Genomic DNA, 19647 nt, shown 5'->3' on the forward strand with positions numbered 1-19647 from the left:
CATGGCATTTGCTGCATTATAGAAATTGTTAATTTAGGCAAGTGGAAGCTGTTGATTCCCTGACTATCTCCCTGACATCAGCCAAATTTATTGTCTACAAATTATTTGTCTACAGATAATGAAAGTGTTAATTGTCAGGTTAATAAGATCTATTAATCCACAAGGTTTGTATATCTCTCTGCTGCCCACAGTCACTGTTTGTTTATAAAGAGGAAGGAAAGAAAGAGGTAATTTTGAGGAGTTTCTTACAAGTATTTTGAGATTAGAGTTATTTCACCCAGGAGAGAGGGCAGAATCAACAACCAGATCATGGCAGTGGAAGTTACTTTTAAAACCAGCAAAATTATTTTATTTTCATATTTATGGAGGAATATAATCTAACCCATGTGCTGATCCTCTGGATACCTGTGGACCACAACATCTGGGTACCTGGCTGGCAGGATTCCAACAGATGGGAATTCCTCAGGGACAGACTGAACCTCCTGACTTTTACCAGAGTACAACAGTTGCTAAAGTTTGAAATCCCCAGAAAAGACAAACTACCCCAAATGTGACACATCCAGCACTGAGCAGGGCACGGAGCTGGGCACCTGCAGGGCTCACAGTGGGACCTGCAATTCCTCCCAAGCCCTGGAACACATCCCAGCAGTATTTACTGCCTGCATCTTGCTTACAGCTATCACAGGAAGCAGGAAAATCTCTTACCACTGGGGTTAAAGGCCATGCAGCAAATGGGCTTCTCGTGGGCAGGGAAATGGGCCACGATGCCGTCGCTGTCCGAGTCCTCGCTCACCAGCACCTGGAACAGGGACACAGCCAGGGGTCAGCAGGGAAGAACACACCTGAGGGAAAAAACCACCTTACTGCCACAGGGATTGGTTTATGAGATGTCCAGAGTGGTGCAATTCCCAATAAAACTGCAATATATAACATATATAACAAGTCACATATAACAATACAACACAATCCTCTGGAGTTTTTTCACATAGACATGAGACTGCTCCAATAACTAGTGAGGATTATGGTTGTTATACCTGATCTCCTATTCACTTGTCCTATTCAAACAGGACAAAACAGTGAAATATTCCTGTTTTGCTCCATGATTTATTCCTGCCTGTGCAGCAGCTCGTTCCAACAGGACTCTTTGTGCTGTGCAGGAAGAGATATTTGAGGTTTCCACTTCCCTTGGCTGAAGTAAAAGGGCTGAGACCTTTCTGGATGCCCAAAATGGAGGGGTCTATTGCCCCTAAACTTGTGAGGGAACTCTGCTGCTCCTCCAGCTCTCCCACAGCAGGAGCTCCCATCCCACCAGCTCCCTGGAATCACAGAAGGAGGATCACTGGAATTCCACTGGAGAGGGCACAGAGTTCTTTAAACACATGATTTTCTGCAGGCAACAACAGGAGTCACATAATAGAAGGGAAAACAAGAGGCAGCACAGAGACTTTTAAAGAAAAGGGGATATTTAATCCTTAAATAAACCAGATTTTTCTCTGGGAGGATTCAAAGCACACAGGGCAAGTGAGTGGAAAACCAGACCAAAACCCCCAAAAGAGTGGGTTTGCTTTCCATCAGTCACACAGGTGGGAACACTAGAGGGATCTGCATTTCCAATGGATGCAAGAAATGCCAGGGGTTGGGAATGTGGATGGAAGCAGCTGCACTGTAAATAGCAGCTAACAGGAGTTTTCTCTGTCCTGAAACTGCCTCAGTGAACACCAGATAAAATGATTACAAGGAGTTGTTCATCAAAACCCCTTTAAAAAAAATCATGCTCTCATAAAATACCTTCCTGTGAACAAAAAAAGGAATTAAAAGATAGGAGAGAGTTTTCACAAGAGTGGGAAATTCAGTGGAAAATACCTGGACTGGGATCAGCGTTGTGCAACATCTTCCAGAGAAAAGGACAAAGGATGAGCTTTTGGAGTTTTTAAACAAAAGCCAATTTGAAGCTGAAAAAACTCCTGAAGCTGACTGTGAGGACATCCAAAGGGACACACATCAATGTCTCACTGAATGAAAAGCAAAGATACTCTTAGATTTATAGAAAAGAACTGAAATTTGTGTGGGCACGACACGTGCAAGAGCTGCAGGGGTATTTTATTCCTTGATCACATCATTTTCAAGACTAAATTAAGCGAAACAAAGGGAAAGATCTGTCAGGGAAGGGCTTAAAAAAGGGGGTAAAAACCACCTCCTTAACAAGACACTTCCAAAACAATCTGAAGGTTTTTAATACTTCCCATCCCGAGCAGATATCCAAATGATTCGGGGATATTTTTATGCTTCAAAAAGAGGGGCTCATCTTTAAGTGTTTAAGGCAGTCACGTAACGGGGCCGGAGAGTCGGCCCTGCCTGGCTCTGGCTGCTCAGCTGCCTTGGCACTGTCCCCCCACACAATTATGGCTTTTGCTTCCCCCTCGTCAGCATTTCGTGCTCGCTCCAGAACCACGAAACCAAAAGGTCTGGAGATCTTCCGAAGGGCTCTTCAAAGGGAGCCTCTTCTCCCCTCAGCCTGCAGCGACTGCACTCTGACTGCCACACGTCACCCCCTCACAGCCTCAACGTTTTGCTCAAATCATAAACTAACACTGTGAAACAAAAATATTTAATCTAGAAACGTGTAGGTATCAACAGCACCTAAATCACTGCTCAAAACCAGCTTTACGGGGTAATTCACGTGCAGGTTGTAAACTGGATTAATTCAATGTGGTTTTATTTTAAGGAAAAATAAAAGTGATAAATGCACTGCTGTTATCACCCCCTGTCCAGCAGACAGGGGAAGATTCCTCCTTTTACTCTGCATGATAAGATGATCTTTAAATATTTTTCCTCTGGAAATACGATACGAAGCAAAAATGTCACAACATTAAAAGTTGTCAGACACCTCAGTTACACCACTCTGAGAACACAATAAAGCCCAAATCTATATCTGTAGGAAATGTTTTTTCTGCCAATGTTTTTTCAGATTCCATGTTTTTTCTGCCAATCACTGCTTAAAATTACCTTCCTGAAAAAAAACACTCCAAAAAGGAGTTTTTAAAAATCTCCACTTTTCACTGTAAAAGCTGATTTACAGGTCCAGCAAAACCAGTCCTTATGAGGAGCTTTCAGATTTAAACTCAAATGTGTTCATCTCCTGCTCTGGCCAAGTAAATTAAAAAAATATATTTAAAAAAAAAAAAATCACAAAAGCACCTTCATTACTCAAAAATGTGGAAATCCTTGGAGAATGTGACACTCAGGGCTGTGATGGTGCCACCCCACACCCTCTGTGGACACCTGATCCATGTCCCTGTCCAGGACTCACCACAGGATGGACAATCTGGCTTTGGAAACACACATGGAAACAGCACTTGCTGTTTCAGAACACTGGAAAAAACGTTCTTCATCTTTTTCAAATCAGCAGGAAGACGTTTTAGGAACAGAGAGAAAGTGCCTTGCTTAAAATCAACCATTTCTATTTCAGTTTTCAGGACTTGTCACATCCTTCCCCTGCCCTCCTGCACAGTTGGGGAAAACACACGTCCCTTTTTACAATTCCAACACTACAGAGGAAGGAGGTAAAAAATAAAATCCAAGGGATTAGATTTAACATCATCAACCAAAGAGCCTCTTTGGGAATGTCCCTCCCTAAGATGCCACCAACCCAAAGCCTGGTTCCCGTCCCAGGTCAGACTTTGCACAGCTTTAAATCCCAGGGTGATTTTCCCCTTTTAATACAACCTAAGGAAGTCAAAATTATGCTGATGGTACACATGATGCCTTAGGAATACATTATTTTCTGTATCAGAGATCCTGATATGGATTTAAGTGCCTCAGTACAGCAGGGTTTGTATCGAGTTGGATGGATCGAATCGCACAGATTTCGGGTGGACAAGGATGAAACTGGAGCTGTGCAATAATTAAAAATCATCCCAGGCCTCTGTCACACAAATGTCACAGATTTTAGAGCCCCTCCTGGCAGAGCTGAAGTGGAAGATGCTGCTGGAGGGACTGCAGGGTAATAAATGGCCCCTCAAATCAACACCCACATCGTCCCACCGGCTCCTTTCAACTGGCTGATGGTTTCTTACCACTGCAAACAGCAGAGCTGGAAATTTTTCCTGGAAATCACAACAGTGGGACAATTTCCCTAATAACACACCCAAGTGCTGTGGGGGAGCTGGAGGGAAGCAGCTCATTCGCCCTCCCAGAGCTGACAGAGCCCACAGGAATCCCCAGCCTGCAATTTTTTTCGTGCCAACCAGGCTTCGTTCTCCAAGGTGGTGGCCTCTAACCACCCTACTATTAGGAGTAAAAGGCCTTACAAAGTCTCTCACTGGGAAAGGTTCATAAATCTGAGCATTACTCACTCACTGGGGCTCCTCAGGGTGCTCGAGGACCTTCCCTGCAGAGCTGGCAAAAAACAAGCGACGAGAAACGAACGCTCGGACTGTTCCACCCAGACACCCTCGCAAATAAATGAGCACTTGTACTAAATGTAACAAAGGAATAAACGTAATAAACTGTAATAAATGAGCTATTCCTGATGCCCAAACAGAGTTTTACCAAGAGAGTTGCAACAAGATTTTCCAAAGAGCTGCCCAGGACGGAGCCCGTGGCCGGACACGCCGAGCCAAGGCCGCGGCTCCCAAAGCAGCTCCAACAGAACACTGAGAGAAGGGTCATCAAACCCTCTTTATCTCACTCAAAAATGAAGAGACAGAACACCAAGGGCATTGTTACATTTACTACCAGCCACCAGTGTCTGCTCTGAGGGCTGAAGCTGCAGCTTTTTCCTCCTATGCCATATTTTTCTTCATCCGCCGTATTTTCCGTCCTGCTCAACAGAAGCCACCAGTAATTATGACTCCAATTATTTTAATCTTTAAAGGCAAATTACACCACTTATCCCAGTGGAGACATGTTTTTAAATAAAACATGAAAGTAACACAAGTAAAAAATGGGCCCAAATCTAATCAAGCCGGTCCTACTCTTAATACAATTAAGAAAGAGTAATCCCATCATCATAAAAACGAATAGCTTTGGCAATAATTATAAATATGAATATTATATCATAAAGATATCTTGGCTGATGAGCTCTCCAATGGCTTAAATAGCTGAAGGTAGGGTTTGAGTCAGTTCCTACCCACAAACACCAACCCCCTCAGCCTCCCCCAACTTACAGCCAAGGTCAGACATCAGTGGAAAGGGGCTAAAAGTGATAGATCTGTGGCATTAAACTACTGCTCTCCTTTTAATAGAATCCAGCATAAACTCAAACCAGCCCCGTGCTCAGCCTGAACCATTTATCTGAGACAAAAATGTCTTCTTGACAAAAACCAGATCTCCTTTAATAAAAGTGAGGCAGACAGTATTATGCTCCCAGGGAATCCTGGTGCTCTTTTTTATATTTACATATAAAAAGAATTCTTCTGTAATACACGGGGACATAAAAAGTGAAGAAAATCGAGGCTAAATGTCTGAGCAAGAGAACATCAGGTCAGGCTTTGTGAGAGCTGCTCCCAAAATAAAAGCCCTAGTGTTAATGACCAGTGGAATTATGTCCACAGTTAAAGTTTTATTATGGAATATGCTCTATTCTTTGAGCTTCTCCCTGCTTCAGACCAAAGTTTCCCAACAATTCCTGCTCCTGATAAGCATCTTGATTTGGTTCAATTGCCATCAACTCCTCACCAAATGAAAATGAACTTTTGAAACTGCAGCGGTCGGCTGGTTGTTCTTTTTTTGTTTTGTTTTTTTTTTCCTGAAAATTCCTCTTTAATGCAATAAAAAGTTAATAGGGAACAGGGAGGGGAAAAAAAAAAAAAAAAAGCCCCAATCACATTTTAAAACATAAACAGATCAACATGTTATCTTCTTCTCCTGAGTTGTTTTGCAAATATTCCCCAAACCCTGGCCTGGGTCGGGGATGAGCCGCTCGGCGGTGGCTCATCCGTCACCAGGTCCTGTATTTTGGAAGGGCCACATCATTTCTCTGTCAACCAACTGCTGGATGTTGAACAGATTTTACATTCAAGCCCCCAAAAAACTGGAGACTTTTTTGAGCAGGGTGGTTATTGCAGCCTGCACGTGGGTGGCCCAGTGGATGAATTAATTAAAATACAGAAACAAAGGTCGAGGGGAAAATAATTTTTGCTTTCAAAGCCCGAGCCAATAAAGTCTCACACATTTAATTCCAATTACTGAAAAAAAAAAAAAAGGGGACATCTGTAGGGCTTTAGTTTTAGCCATTTCAACTAATTAACAGATTCAAATAAATAGTGGTTCCATCCAACTGAAAAGTTTGCTAACACTTCATTAGAAGGAAGTTTAAACAAGCACACAACCTTGTTAACATACTTTGGTTTACCACAAAGTTACTTGGGCATCTCGATAATTATTTTTATTCCTTTCACAAATATCTCATGACAGCCAACGTCAATAATTCTGCATTCCTCTGCATTTATTTAATGACCTCATAATTCAAATTTTCTTAAAGTATCGCCAATTAAGAAAGTAGGAGCTATCACATAAACAACTGCTGGGGATGGGAGTTTACTACAATATCTACATTCATCAGGTTTATTAAAAATATTTCCCCATATTTAATCCTGGCAGATTCCACAAGGAGACTTCTTTGGTCTCTAACTGTGTGTTTTTCAGTGGCGAGTTTGCATTTCACCCCCCGTGCAGTGCACGGAACACATCGAGTTCCACCTCACATTCCTCATATTTGATGTCTTTGAAACGGGAGAAATAACAAAAAAATTAGTGAAAACTTAAAGCTGCAAATAGTCCCTCTGGCTTGTAACCAAAATATGTTCCCCAATCGTCCTACTGGCAAATAAATTGCTGTATTTGCACAGAGCAGCTCAGTCCATCTTTAAAACCTGTGCTGTTGTGCTCAAAGGAACTGGACAAGCACTTGCCTAATTAATTTGCAAGTCTTTAAATACATATATTTTTTTTAAAACTCTGCTTCCCCACTGAAAAAAAGCAGTTATTCTTCCTCCAAAATGATGTGCTTGCCTGCCTTAGGTTTACTTTCTCTTTTTAAATCAGATTTCTTCCTTTCTCTTTTTTTACCACAGGTTATCTTAAAGATGCATTCATAACTTGGAAATTGTTTTATTTCCCTGCAACACCCAAGTTCTCAGTTAGGCTGTGCAGGTCGATGGAAATCTTTATGGACCTGAAGGAGGGGAGGGATTTATTTAATGATAAGAAAACAACTCCTTCCTGCTTCTGAAACTCCCCTCGGTTACAACCAGGCTGACACCCCCCCTGGAAACCATGGAAGCACCCACAAATCTACACTGATGGAAGGGATGCAAGGCTTTCCAAGGGCTAATTCAGCCCAGGAAGCACTTGGCTGGCATTCCTAATTTGGGGGTTCCCAGTGAGTGCAGGGAGAGCAAAGTCTGTGATGGGCACAGTGACAAAACCCCCCCGGAACAGGTATGAGGAAAGAGGAATGCTGCTGTTTGTTTGGTCCCACCCAGACCTGTTATTCCCTGAAATCTGAAAACTGGGATGACAAGACAAGGGAAAAAAAAGAAAATCTCTTCAGTGAAAGAGTGGCCAAGCAGTGGAAGGGAAGTGGAGTCACCACCCCTGGGAGCGTCCAAAAAACGAGCGGACGTGGCACTTCATGGGATGGGGGGATTAGATCACAGGTTGGACTTGATGATCCATCAGGTCTTTTCCAACCTTAATGATTCTGTGATTCCATAAACCAATAACTCTGGAAAAACCACTGCATCAGGAAAACAGGGAGTGACCCATGCGAGGCAGTCGCTGGACGGCGCCGGCTCTCCCCAAAACCCCCGTTTTCTCCCCAAAACCTGCTCCATCCCCTGCCCTGCCAGCCACAGGCTGGGCACAGGCACTCTGGGTGACCACTGCCAGCAAGCAGATTGGCCCCAGAAGAGCAGAATAATGTCAGAAGTTCACAGAATGAGGGCTAAGCTGTGGAATCAGCTGGATGCTCCCCCAGCAGCAGCAATCCCAGGGAGCTCAGGGAGCTCCTCGCCCGGTTTAAAGGTCAGATGTGCTAAAACACTCCCCTGAACTAAAGCTTCAGTCAATTCTGCCATAAAAACCAGCCAGGACTACCCAGCCAGTCCAAACACGTGCCACCTGCCCTGGCCTGGCACTCCTTGCCCAGCACACAGCACCAGATCCCTGCCAGGCTCCTCGGGAAACACCCAAAATCAGGCTCCAGCACATCCAAAAGTGCACAAAAACTTACATTTCGCCTGGAAATGGAGCTGGAGGGACAGGGAAGAGCTCAGTGGGGACAGGGAGCAGCCAGGACACTCTTCATGTGAGGAGGTTCTGTGCTGGGGCCGTGGGGAACGACCAAGTACAAAGTGTATTCAGTCATTTTTAATCAACTTTCCTTTTGCTAGAAGCACATTTCAGCAAGAAAAGACTGTTAAATATAAGTCTCCTGCACAGTGAAAAATCTAACATTGCAAAAGAAAGGTTATTGTCATTCCCTGGAAAGAAACACAATGCTAATGCTGAAAGCAAATCCCAGCACTGAAAATAATAATCTGACAGATTTAAAAAAAAAAAAAAAAAAAAAAATAATAATAAGGCATATTTAAAATTAAAATAATAATGTTGATAATAATTAAAATAATAATAATTTTATTAAAATAATAATCTGACAGATTTAAAACTTCAGTTCACAAAAATATGAATGCAGCACACACAAACAATTAGGACATCCAACTTGGAGCCTCCTTCCCTGGAGATCCAAGGCAAAAATGATTTTCCTAGAACTGATGGCTTATTTATGTTAGAGCAGCAGTATTTGGACAAGGCAAACGTTATCATTTTTACAACTACTCTCCTATAGTGCCCTTTAGGCTTGAGAGCTCCCTACTATTGTTAAGGTCAGAGGACAAGTTCATAAAACCTCTAAATCATACATAACAAGACTTAAAACCCTAAGATCTATCATTTTTTTTCCCCCTAGGCCTGTGCAGAAGAATCAAAGCACAGACAACGAGGGGCAGGAATAATGACCACATTAAAAAGGCTTCATCAGAAATTTATGAAGGAAAATTCTTCTTTTTTTTTTTCCCCTGGTTGTATATGAAGAGCCAAAAGACCTTTGTTTTTTTCCCCTGGAAACAAAAACAAACCCCAACAGCCAACAGAATTATTTTAAGACCTGACTCTTAAGATCTTAAGTAAATAAATTCTTTTTCCATCCTCTTTCTTTCTTTTCCTTCATTTCGATTTCGGAAGAAAAGGCCTATAATGTTTTATGAACAACCCCCTTTTCAATGAAACATTGCTTGGCTAAATACTTCCAAAACTAATTCTCAGGAACAAGCAGAACAGGGTTTTTTCTTTGTTTTGTTTCTTTTCAAGTAAAACATTTTATTTTCCCCACCATGTCAACCTGACTACTGATGTGTCCTTAAAACCTCACCTGCAAGGAGCACCATAAATACAGGGGGAAACAAGAAAAAAATAAAGGCTTTGTCTTTTTGAATTCAATAAATGGGACCACGAGGTAAAAAAAATATTACCAGTTACAGAATAATGGAGTGTGTGGGAGTTCTGCATAAACACTGGATCCAGGACCAAAAATGAAATGAGAGAACAAAACAAAGAAGGACATGGAAATCTTCTCTGCCCTAAAGACAGTAAAATACACCCATTTATAGTGGGTGTGATAATGGTATGGATTTTGCAACAAATGGTTTTGCCTGATGCACTGTATGTATATTATTACATACAGTAAATTTATTATATTCTTGGTAAAACAGTGCAAATGCCTCACAAAACAGCTGTGTGGTAGCCTTGAGATTTATAGAAAATTATAAGCTTTTTTAATAAACTTCACTCAGCATCTTTTTTTCACCTGGAATTCAACAGTTCTCTGCATTTTCTAGACCATCACGTTTTCACATTAACAAATATAATCAGGCTCCCTCTCCACCTCGGCTGATCAGCATCAATCAGTGTCAATGAGGAACAAGTGCCTGAGAGACAAAATGTGACACTTCACACTCTGCCCTGTCAAAGTGTCACATAAATACCCTGGAAGGACGATATTTATATATTTTGGCTTCGTTTCAGCCCCAAGCAGGACTTTATCTCAGCGCTGCGGGACCGGAACGAGCACAGAAAAATCTGATTTATTTTTCATTTTCAAGGGCGTTTCGGTGAGGTTTCAGTGCAAATGCAGGTCCTGCCTGTGTGCTGACATTACCTGTCCCTCTGCCACTGTCTCGGTGTCGATGATGGTGACGATCCCGGGCACCAGAGGGCTCCGGCGGAGGTTGCTGTGAGCCAAAATCTCCTCCTCGGTGGCTCCCGACGGCAGCGTCCCCGTGAGCTGAGTGACCACCTTCCCAACCATGGTCAGCCCCGTCTTTATCGTCTGCCAAGAGGAAAACACCCAATAAATGACATTTTAGGGCGGCGGGGTGGATTTATCTGCAGTGTTTTCTGCCCGTGATGCATCGGCTGCAAAGGGCTGGAGGAGGAACAGCTTGAAAAAATTTCACCTCAGGTTTGGAATTCAGTTATTCCAAAGCATTCTTCAGGAAAAAAAAAAAAAAAAAGGAGTATTTTAACGTTTAAATGATTTTTAATATTTTAAGTATTTCAGCTTTTAGTTTCTGTAATTTGGTTTTGACTTCTTTCAAGAGCCTGGGAAGGATTAAACGATGAGGCTGAGCTGGGTGTGTAGGAAGGCAGAGCTCACACAAAACCACCCTGAGATGCTGATCCTGACAGAGTTTTGTCTCCTGCACAGGGCAAGAGATGGGATTTGGCCTTCCCTGGATCCGACACACTCCTTGGCAATTAAAGCCTTTTGCAGCGTGAAAACTGAACGTGGGATCAAACCCAGGAAAATTACAAATGCCCCTCTGAAGGTCCTGGAAAGCAGAACCCCCATCCCCAGCTGCACATCCCAGCACAAGTCCTGGGACTTTCCAGGCTCTGTGTGTTTTCCAGACGTGGCTTTCGAAAACATTTTCACTGCACCAGCTTTTATCAGCTAAAGATGCTGGAGATTGTTTTTATGTTGCTTTATTTTGTTTGGAGAAAGAGGCAGAGTAGACACAGTAGGAGAGATGAGGATTTAAAGAAAAACAACCCCAACTACAACTTGAAATGTTTTCTCCTTGAATCAAGGACTGCGCCCGGTTTGCCTGTAAGGGAACTGAGCAGATTTATTAGGCAATATAAATAAGAAATAGCAAAAGAGATCAGAATGGAATGACACTGTAACAAGCCAATTCTTAACTAAAAAGACAAGCTAAGCTGCCTGCTAAATTGAAAAGGGGGAGAAAAAAAAAAAAAAAAAAGGCACCCAGATGCCAGGCTGCAAAAACCAAGAAGCGGCCACAAATCAATAGCAACTGCTTTGTTTAGTGCTAAAATCTCGAACTGCAGTGATTAGAAAACACATTAGTGTTCATCAATTAGCAGCCAAACGTTTGTTTTAATAATTCATGGGCAATGACTTGCGGGTGTGCTGTCAGGAGAGCCCGGGCAGGGCCCAGGGCAGCAGGCGCCACACGGTATCGATGGCCAGGAAGGCTGATTAACCTCTGAGATGCCTCTGCTGATGGACTCACCCCATTACTGCTAATGGAGATACTTCCACTTCAAAATCGAGCCAGGCCTTGAGCACAGTGATGGCTTTTTGGGGTTTAAAGTCTTTAGTAATATCCTGCCATTTGTTTCTGATTATTTCTTTTTATACCCAGCGACGGGCGGAGAGTGGAATAAAACGAGGCAGAGGGATGAGAATTGTGACATAAAGCAGGGACTGAGGGGTGAGGGACAGACTAAAATAGCCACCACGGGGAGGGGGGTCCAACTCTCCTCCCAAAAACTGACCAGGCAGGGTTTTTTTGCACTTAAAATGCCCCAAAATGATTCGTTTATAGTTTATCCAGCAGGAAGGAGAAATCAGGAAGCGCCACACGGCCAAGTGAAAAAAGGCCAAAAACTCTAATTGACCTGTTTTAGGAAAATATCTTTACTATTTATACCTCGAGCGCTGGGATGACACAGTGCCAAGGAGAAATTTATAGCTCTCCAGGAAAAAAACCCAAAGTGCTTATCGAGCCAAATGAATTCCTGCCCCCTGGAGCAGGAATCCTGAGGAGCAGTGGGTGTGCAGGGATGAGCCCATTAGCCCAGGAATATCAGTGTGAAGCCATTCCAGCACTGACTGCCCCGTGCTGTTGTGTATATTTGCCAAACTTCCCGGGTAATCTTTAACCTTTCCCATGCCATATCAGCTGTCCCTCCATCCATTAGGACTAATGACCTTGCTCTCACATAAGCTGTTAGTCCTCATTAAGGAGTTATCAGGTAACAAGAGAAAACAGATGCAGCCTTTGCTAAATCACTTTACCACTCTGGGATTAAAAGATATGGAGAAAGAATCAACCAAAGAAGTTATGAGGTGAGAAGGAGCTGGTTTATAATTTGATGCGAGACATGTGACAGACCAAATACATTTTAAATGAAATAGGTTAAAGTTTGCACTGTCCCAGCTCCTCTGTCACTGATGGGAACCTGCCAGTGAAGTTTGCTTATAAATAAAATTAAAATCCTTGATCCAGTTCCTTTTAAGCAACGATGCACATTGTGCAGACACACATATTATTTATAACTCACATCCACCCTATCTACTTAAAAACAGGATTGTTCACGTTCATTTAAATATAAAGAAATACATATATTTAATTAAAATAAATACATGCACTCATATCCCATTTAATTGAAGAATAACTGCAGCTTTAATTAGATGAAAAGAATTAAAATGCATCATTCGGTGCTTTTTAGGCTCTTTTGTTCCAGCAAAGGCCTTGCATCCTTTTAGAGACAACACAATATATTGCTCCTGTTTCTCATAATAAATGCATTTTATATGATTTATTTGCTGTCAAATGAAAAATCTATAGAAAGCAGGAAGATATCAAGAAGATCTGCCTTGGGTGTCAGCACAGTTGAGCCTCACAGTCAGTGTGAACAAAGTGAACGTTCAATCAATTACAGATTCAAGTTCAAACTAAATATTTATGGAAATATTTGGGCTTTGCAAAGAAGTTTCCCTTTCCTGCTCTTGCCCCACGTTCTGAAAAGAGGTAAGATAGGGAATAAAACTGTTAGGAAATTCCTCTTAAACAGAAAGTGTGAGCTCCACTTGAACACAGAGTGTGCTGGGACACGGTGGGACCAAAGTTCTCCTCAACAAGACACAGGGAGAAAAGAAGCAAAAATGTCTTTTCCTAATTCCCCTTCCTTGCTGCATCCAAAATGGATAAATATGGACAATTACAACAAAAAAAATTTCACATTTCACCTGAACATTCTCCCATCAGCAACACCGTTAGGTAATAGTGGAGTTTGTTCTCAAAGTTAATCTACTTCCATCCTACTCCATCCAGCAGGAGGGAAAAGAAACTTTATCCCATAAGGAACAATATTTTCATTTTTCCAAACATATGAGTTTGATAACAATGAACCTAAATGGGAATCTTGAGACATGTTCTATTTCCAGAAGTTTTCTGCTGGGTCAAATGATAGAAGTTATCAGAGTTTTTAGCAAGAAAAGCACCAAAGTGTGGAAAATCAGAGATAGAGTTGGGAAAGATGTGTGTGTTTTCCTGCAGCAGCAGCAAGCAATGCTCCTGCGAGATGCATTTAAGGAGAAACAGCAAAAAGCTCAATTTTAAAAATAAAATCCTCCTGGAAATCAAATGGGAAGATGACACAAAGGAATTCTTCATAGTGTCACCTGAATAACAAGAGTTCTGGCACCAGTAACAACCCACCCAAACAGGATCACAGTTTTGACCTTGGCATTCTGAGCCAAGAGGGACCTTCTGACTCGATTAGGGAGGGAATTCCTGGAGTGCAGGGCACAGCAGGAGCTCCCAGGGAGGACAAAGCCACTGTCACCACCAGGACACATCTCCTCAAAGGGAAAACCAAAGTCAATATTCTGTGCTGCCACTGAGAGGATCTCAGAGGCAACTCTCCCAAGTGGCCCTGCTGAAACCCCTCTTTGCTCTCAGCTTTTCCTCTCTTTTATAGGAAGGTCCTTTCACTTCCTTCAGGAAGAGACTGGAACCCAAACAGAGAACAGGCTGGAAGCCAAGGGAACCTGGCAAAACAAGAACTTTAACAGAACCACTTCTGAACCAAAAGGGGGAAAAAAAGGAGCTCCACTTCCCAAAGAGCTGCCACCTCTGCTGATGAAAGCAAAGGGATGACAAACCACTGCAGGCTGAGAGGACACAGCAGCAGGAGAGGCTCAGAAGTGATGGCTCACAAAAGGATGGAGTAAAGCTGGTGGTGAGGCAATGAGATGGACAGAGAGCACCAGATATTTGCCAGCAAGTCAGCACTGCAGTTATCAGAGATGAAAACTCGCTGGATAAGCAGCCAAGGCTCAGTGAAATCACTAATAAATTAAACATTTCGGATTCGCAGTTGCCTTATTTGCGGGTAACAAATTAATACACCGAGGCTGAGACAGACTCAAGAGCCAAATGGTGCAAATATTTAAAAGTGTATCAGTATTAATCTTGCCTGTTACAGTAACAGTGAGGAGCACAAGCCATGTGCAAACACCAAGTAGTGCAGACACTGTGCCCTGGGGATTATCCCTTTTCCTGACTCTCACTGCGAGTTTATCTCCGTACAGAGGCGAACAATCTTTTCTTTCCTATGATTATAAACACATTTTATCTTCAGGATCTACTCACATGATGCAATAGCACTACTTCAGTGTGATAAATTCAGCTTAACATTGGAATTTCTGGATTATGCTCCTTGGCTAGTGCAACTCAGCAGGGAAGGTCATCAGCTGCAGTGATCTGTTGTGGAGGATTTTACCACATCTGATCCAAACTGTGGCTGATCACACTAAGCCAGTCACTTCTTCAAACTTATCTCTGCTATAAAAAGAGATGTTCATGATACTGAGATTGAAGGAGTTTGGGGAGATTTCCCCACACATTTTTTTTTCCTCCACTCTGCTGATGGTGAAAGTAGACAGAGATGCAGCAAATCACAGCAGGAGAGGAGCAATTCCAGTTCCCCTCAACTATGTAAAAAACTGTGATTTTTCTCCTCCTCCAGCCACACTGGGATTGTGAGGGAATATGTTTGTTTTTATGTTTTGTTTTTACATGAGCTGGCCTGCCCTGTGTCTCTCTTTGTGGCTTCTTCTAAGTGTTGTTTTCTCCAGTGACACTGAGCCTTCTTGTCCTGTGCTGTCATTTCATTCCTATTATTAGGTTTGTTTTGTTGTGCATATCAGAAATGAAAAGGCTCGTGGTTACAGGGAAAGCTTCTAATCAGCACCAAGTTCACCAGGCAGTGCCAAAACTCACCCTGTGTGTGTCTGTGTGTGAGAAAAAGAAAGTACTTGGCAAAATGTTGGAGCTGGGGGGGAACAGTTAAACAAAAGTTGTGCATACTCTGTCCTGTTTAAGAGTTTTCCAAGCCATGGTCTTCCTTTGCTATTATGAAACCCCAGATATTTCTCTGAAAAGGGGGATATTATAACATTTGAACCAAGAAAATGAGGCAGTGGAACCTATATGTAAACAGTCATTAATAAGCTCTAACCTTCAAAGAAGGTGATTAATTAGCTCCAGGACTGCACTGTCATCCTTCAGAGAGATTAAAATGCACAGTGTGAGTGTGATGGAGCCCAAGAAGCACCAAGCACTTGTAAAGTCACTTTTCATGATGCTAAAAGACTAATAATTCAAAATGTTGATAAACTTGTACCATTACAAGTAGCCATTACACAAACCCATTTTACTGTGACTTCCCCCCTAATATGAAGAGCTGCTTGCAATAAAGATCAGCTCAGGCCCGGGAATACTTTGTGGAACACTCTGTGGCTGCTCCCAGATCTGCAGGGTCAGGGAGCACAGGCACAGGGTGCTGATGCTTGCAGGGTTCTCCTGTCTGGGAAGGGAAGGGAAGGGGGGTGATGACACACAGCCCAATTCAGCAGGGAAACCTAATAATTATGTTCCACGAGAAGCTGAGCAGATGATGGACTCACTTTGGCAGCACTAATGACTGTGGCAGTGTAAGACTGGATGTTGTCTCCACAGGCTCCACCACGGGATTGATGGCATCGGATCAGCTACGAGAAGAAAAGACAGCAACCAAGTAACTACTATTAAACTACACAAACCCATAAGCCATTACCAGAGCTCTTATTTATCATGTACAGTGGTGTGTTTTTTTTTTTTCCCCCCTACAAATAGCAGAAAGCCCTGCTGAGACACTTAACCCCTTTTTATAATCTTCTGGGTGCCACCCAGACTGTCGCGTCCTCCGCTCCAGTTTTCAATTACCAGCTGAGTAGTCACTGAGAATTCATAAACTTTTGAAATGGTGGGATTTTTGGTCTGGCAGCAATACCACAAATAAATTTAAATAAATATAATCAAAAGCTTTAGCCGTGTATATGTAACATTAAATATCAGACATTCTAAGAATCCGAGTGTGGCTTTTCCCCCCCCTCCTCTTTAGGAGCAAAGGAGATGACAAAGGAAAAAGAGCTGCTTGAAACTTTACATTTAATAGATTAAAGGAAATGTACACGGGGTTTGCTTTATATTGCCTTCCTGCAAAATTAATAAATCAAAACAAGACTCTTGTACCTGCCATCAGCCTACAAAAGGTTCTGCCTTTGAACCCTAAATAACAACAGAATCTCTGCTTCTGACCAAATAAAATGATAAAAAACTATAGGCATTTGTTGCTTGCACACAGAAAATGTTGCCTGTTTGAGCTAAAGAAAATTTAAAATCACTGTAAGATGGATTTGTTTCTACAGGCTTTTCTGCCTTAAGTATCTAAATAAAAACAGCTAAACTAGAGAGAAAGGGGAAGCCCACAGGGAATTTACCTGGGAACACACAAACCATTTAAATTCCCTTTGTGATGTAATTCTTTTGCAGATCAGCAACTTATATTTTGTCAGCAAAATGCAACTTTTTAAATCCCAGGCTGGCTGGTTAAGTTTTACAGCACCAGGCAGGCGTGGCATTGAGGCAAAGGCAGGCCTGGGTTTGGGAAGGAATCAGTTGTGCATTTCTAAAGTCTGCCTCTGATAATTCCTGGCTCAGCTCTAGAAACAGCTACTCCACTCACACAGGTGGAAGAGAGAAAAAGAATCTGCTTTGAAATAAAAAATAAGGCTTTAGAAGCCGAATTTAGACTTTTCAAACACTCTGAGCTTTAAATACATGATCACACCCCTGGTCCAGGGCTGGGTAAAAGGAGTGATCATTTCTTTGCTTGGGATCTGTTTTCTTTGCCTCTAGAAACAAGAACAATTATCTAAATATTTTCTTTTTTTTCCCTGAAGCTTAACATTTTCAAAGATGTTCAAAAGTGGGTATTTTGATGTTATTTTCTGCATTGCTGTGTTGTTTCACACTAACTCATCAGCTCTTTCCAGACTCAGCCCCCCCCAAAACAGAATTTAGGAACTGTTTTGCCTTCAGAAGTGTCTATAACTAAGTGCTCTAAACTTTTAAAGCACAAAAGGGGTTGGTTATTGAGTTACCTCACTGAAAACACACATTGAGGGCTTGTCTTCTCTGCCTCCACATATTTATGCCTTCCAAGTTCATGTGCACAGTAAATATATGATATATAAAAATACCTATTAGGTCTGTCATTTTAATGCAACTCCTCTTACAGACCTTCTTTTTCACATACCTTTTTCCTGAGACTTTTTCTTTTCTTTTTCCCCCCTCACATATACAAAAAATCTAGAATGAAACCCAGAAGTATTTTTTGCAATTAAACCTTCCCTTACCTTATTTTCTGCATAAGCAAGCCAACGGCTTCCGAGGGCAATGGGATTCATGTTTGGCCCTGGACAAGGATAGCAGCCTGTAAAGTTGGAAAAGGGAACATTAAGAAATATCTTAATGACTTCTCACAAAGAATTCTATTTATTGCCAAGAAAACAAAAAAAGTCTAAACAAACCTCTTTGGGTTGCTAATATCACTCAGTGGATGCTTGCATTTTTGTTCTTCCAGATAAGGCTGTGGTTAGATGAGCTATTCTGAACATTTAATTATGTGTAAATAACGATTTCTCCTTATGTTTGCATTTTTAGTGCCATTTTGATACAGTGGGGTGAGGGGATATTGAAGTTTGACCCGACTGGTTCTGTATCTTCACGTTTTAATTCATTTTATTTGATTGCCATTTTTCTGTTGGTGAGCAGTTTGCTCACTTCGAGCTCTTCTAGATTTTTTTGTTGTATGAAAGGGTGCAGTGTGCTTTGGGTTTGGTTTTAATAATTCTACACAGAAGCCCTCAGCCTTTCAAAATGCTTTTGGTTTTGATTTTAACAATTTTATATACAAGCCCTCAGCCTCTCACTGTACTTTTGCACACACTTAACTTTACACAGTGAGAGAATTTGTAATTCATTTAAAATCAGCGGCCACCTTTCCATTTTTCACCTGCTTTCCATTACCTTTACACTGTCATTAAAAACAGATACATACACAGATAAAGATCAGAATAAAACAGAAAATTATTCCTGAGGATTAAAAGGTGAAAATACCTATATGAGAAAATAGCTGTGAATGAAAATATGGCAAGGCTTAAAATAAATCAGGCCCATGTTAAACGGCATTTAATGAATAAAGTTTAAAAACTACATGTTTTTAATGAAATTTTATAAATAAAAGAGTTTTATAAATAAAAATTTTAAAACTAATTTATATTTTAAAAACCACTTTTTTACATTAAAAAAAGGGGGGAGAGAAAATAAGGGAAAGGAGACTATGAAGCAAGTGGTTAATCTCAGTTTTCAACAGCCAATTTAATAATTTAAATTCTCTCATGGATTGCCCAAGATTTGCTCACAATATGTAAAATCTTATAGACACGTGTGTGTGATTTAAAGGAGCCCTGGGCAGCTGGTCCTGTGTCACATTTGAAGGAGCGCTGGGATCAGGGGAAAACCAGCATTTTTAGGAGAACACACATAACACACAACTGTAAAATCCTAAAGAAAAAAATTAAAAATACAACAGACACAGCCAGCTAAGTTTTTATAGCCCCAAAATCTCCTGTACCAGACTCTGACACTGCTCTGCCAAGCACAGGGAGAAAAGGCAAACTGACCTTCGCAAACACTCCCGACTTTGTGAACAGGCCCCAAAAAAGCCCAGAGCGTTTGCTGAGGGGAACAGGGCTTTTATAAGCGAAATGGCTTTATTTTCAGTGCTTGCAGAGCGGTGGCAAAGGTGTGTGGGAGGGCGTTATAACAGGTTTAAAGTGACTTTTGACAACGTTTTCGGTGCGTTCCGCCAGGCCCGCGCAGGCCCCGCCGCCGCCGGGATAAACCAGCTCTGCATTTCATCTTTCAGAGCACAGCACTGAGGGCATTGCAAAATCTGAAAGATCATTTCAGAGGTCATAAAGGAAGGGAAGGAGAGAAAGCAGCAATTCATCCAGTTAAACCCATCTCGGGCCGGGAAAAGCAGAAACCAAAGCGAATGTTTTGCGAGGCCTCATCGCCACCCCGATCTCAGGAAGGGAAACGGATTCTGAAGAGATGATGCCACAATTGTTATTGCCTTCCAGAAGGGCATAAAATGTGGGCA

The 19647-nt window shown here is 41.8% G+C and overlaps 1 protein-coding gene across 9 annotated transcripts in view; it reads right to left on the reverse strand.

Annotated features, from left to right (window-relative positions):
- Positions 1-19647, reverse strand: part of BCAS3 (BCAS3 microtubule associated cell migration factor) — a 314510-nt gene that overhangs the window by 249945 nt on the left and 44918 nt on the right. For all 9 annotated transcript variants that reach the window (XM_051809393.1, XM_051809391.1, XM_051809392.1 and 6 more), the window contains 4 exons: positions 17837-17913; positions 16064-16147; positions 10220-10390; positions 706-799 (listed from right to left, as the gene is read on the reverse strand). In XM_051809393.1, the coding sequence (XP_051665353.1) occupies positions 706-799; positions 10220-10390; positions 16064-16147; positions 17837-17913 (426 nt within the window). The remainder of the gene's footprint in view (positions 1-705; positions 800-10219; positions 10391-16063; positions 16148-17836; positions 17914-19647) is intronic.

This window comes from Manacus candei, unplaced genomic scaffold (genome assembly GCF_025592945.1).
Source record: "Manacus candei isolate 608988 ecotype Guabito, Panama unplaced genomic scaffold, ASM2559294v1 h1tg000076l, whole genome shotgun sequence".
NCBI classification, from domain to species: Eukaryota; Metazoa; Chordata; class Aves; order Passeriformes; family Pipridae; genus Manacus; species Manacus candei.